Source organism: Perkinsus marinus, assembly GCF_000006405.1.
Source record: "Perkinsus marinus ATCC 50983 genomic scaffold scf_1104296951918, whole genome shotgun sequence".
Classification (NCBI taxonomy): domain Eukaryota; phylum Perkinsozoa; order Perkinsida; family Perkinsidae; genus Perkinsus; species Perkinsus marinus.
Window position 1 is genome coordinate 485 of NW_003209105.1, and position 1,039 is coordinate 1,523.

Sequence of the window (1,039 nt, forward strand, 5' to 3'; positions counted from 1 at the left end):
CCATGCAGCAAGCTCGCCGATCGGTGGTCTCGTGTGCCTGAGTCAGTGAGCCCCTGCAACCCTTTTGGTCAGTACCAGGCTTACATGCCTCCGCTGGGGTCGAGTCTTTTAGGTACTGCGTCGTACCATAGATTGCTGCCAGCGATCCGATAGAACTCTTAGCGTTCCGGGTAGTACGCTTCTGTCTACTACCAGACCTCGTTCTCGGCCTTGACTCACTAAAATGAAGATTGGTGACGGTCGCCTCAGTCACCGCTCACCTTGGCATCTCGTTAGGTGACACACTGGCCATCTCCAACCCCTCCATGGCTTCCTGTGCCACCGCCCTAGTGCACTCGAGGGCTGCCTCAGTGAGGACCGACGCCGCTACGTATCTTCAATAATGTAAACCAGTTTGGTTCCAAAAGATGGAGTCGACTTACTTCACAGCTCTGCCGAGTCTTCGACATGGTAGCGTTGGTGTATTCAGCACAACCCTCGCCCATCGTACCGAGTCCATAAGCCCGGATGGGTCTATACCCGCCTCTCGGCAAATCGCGCTCCATAGAATATCCTTGTTGTTATTGACATACCCGGCATCGTCCAACGTCTTCAATCGGAGAGCGAACATCTCCCTGCTGAACCCAATGGCACCGTCAGAGAAGTACTGATAGGCTTCCTCAGGAGTACTGAAACTACGCTTGAGAACATCGATGAATTCATCAAGGCAGTGTCGGCTTTCGTGAGCCATCGGGAGGACGTCAATAAGAGGCGACCTTCTACGGGTAACAGCAGCAGATACGGGCCGAGCCTTTCGATGTGCATTGGAGGCCCGTCCCTGCTTCACCACTACCTGATCGTCGTAGCGATCGACTAACCGCCTACCATAAAAGGAATCTCCACACATAGGAACAGGAGATAGCGGGCTCACCCTATGGTTTCCTTGTTCGACCGGAGCAGCTCCTCTATAGGCGATACTGACTGCCCCCCAGTACCCTCCTTTCGATTCTGATACACCATAAGAGCTCCCAGCGCCTCATAGGAGGCCTGCATGGACTTC

The 1,039-nt window shown here is 54.1% G+C and overlaps 1 protein-coding gene across 1 annotated transcript; it reads right to left on the reverse strand.

The window, feature by feature from the left end:
• Window positions 1-256: 256 nt before the first annotated feature.
• Window positions 257-730, reverse strand: Pmar_PMAR004343 (hypothetical protein; the record flags this gene model as incomplete). Its single annotated transcript, XM_002777426.1, has 2 exons — window positions 257-374; window positions 423-730. 2 exons carry the CDS (start codon window positions 728-730, stop codon window positions 257-259), a joined length of 426 nt encoding a protein of 141 aa, XP_002777472.1.
• Window positions 731-1,039: the final 309 nt, after the last annotated feature.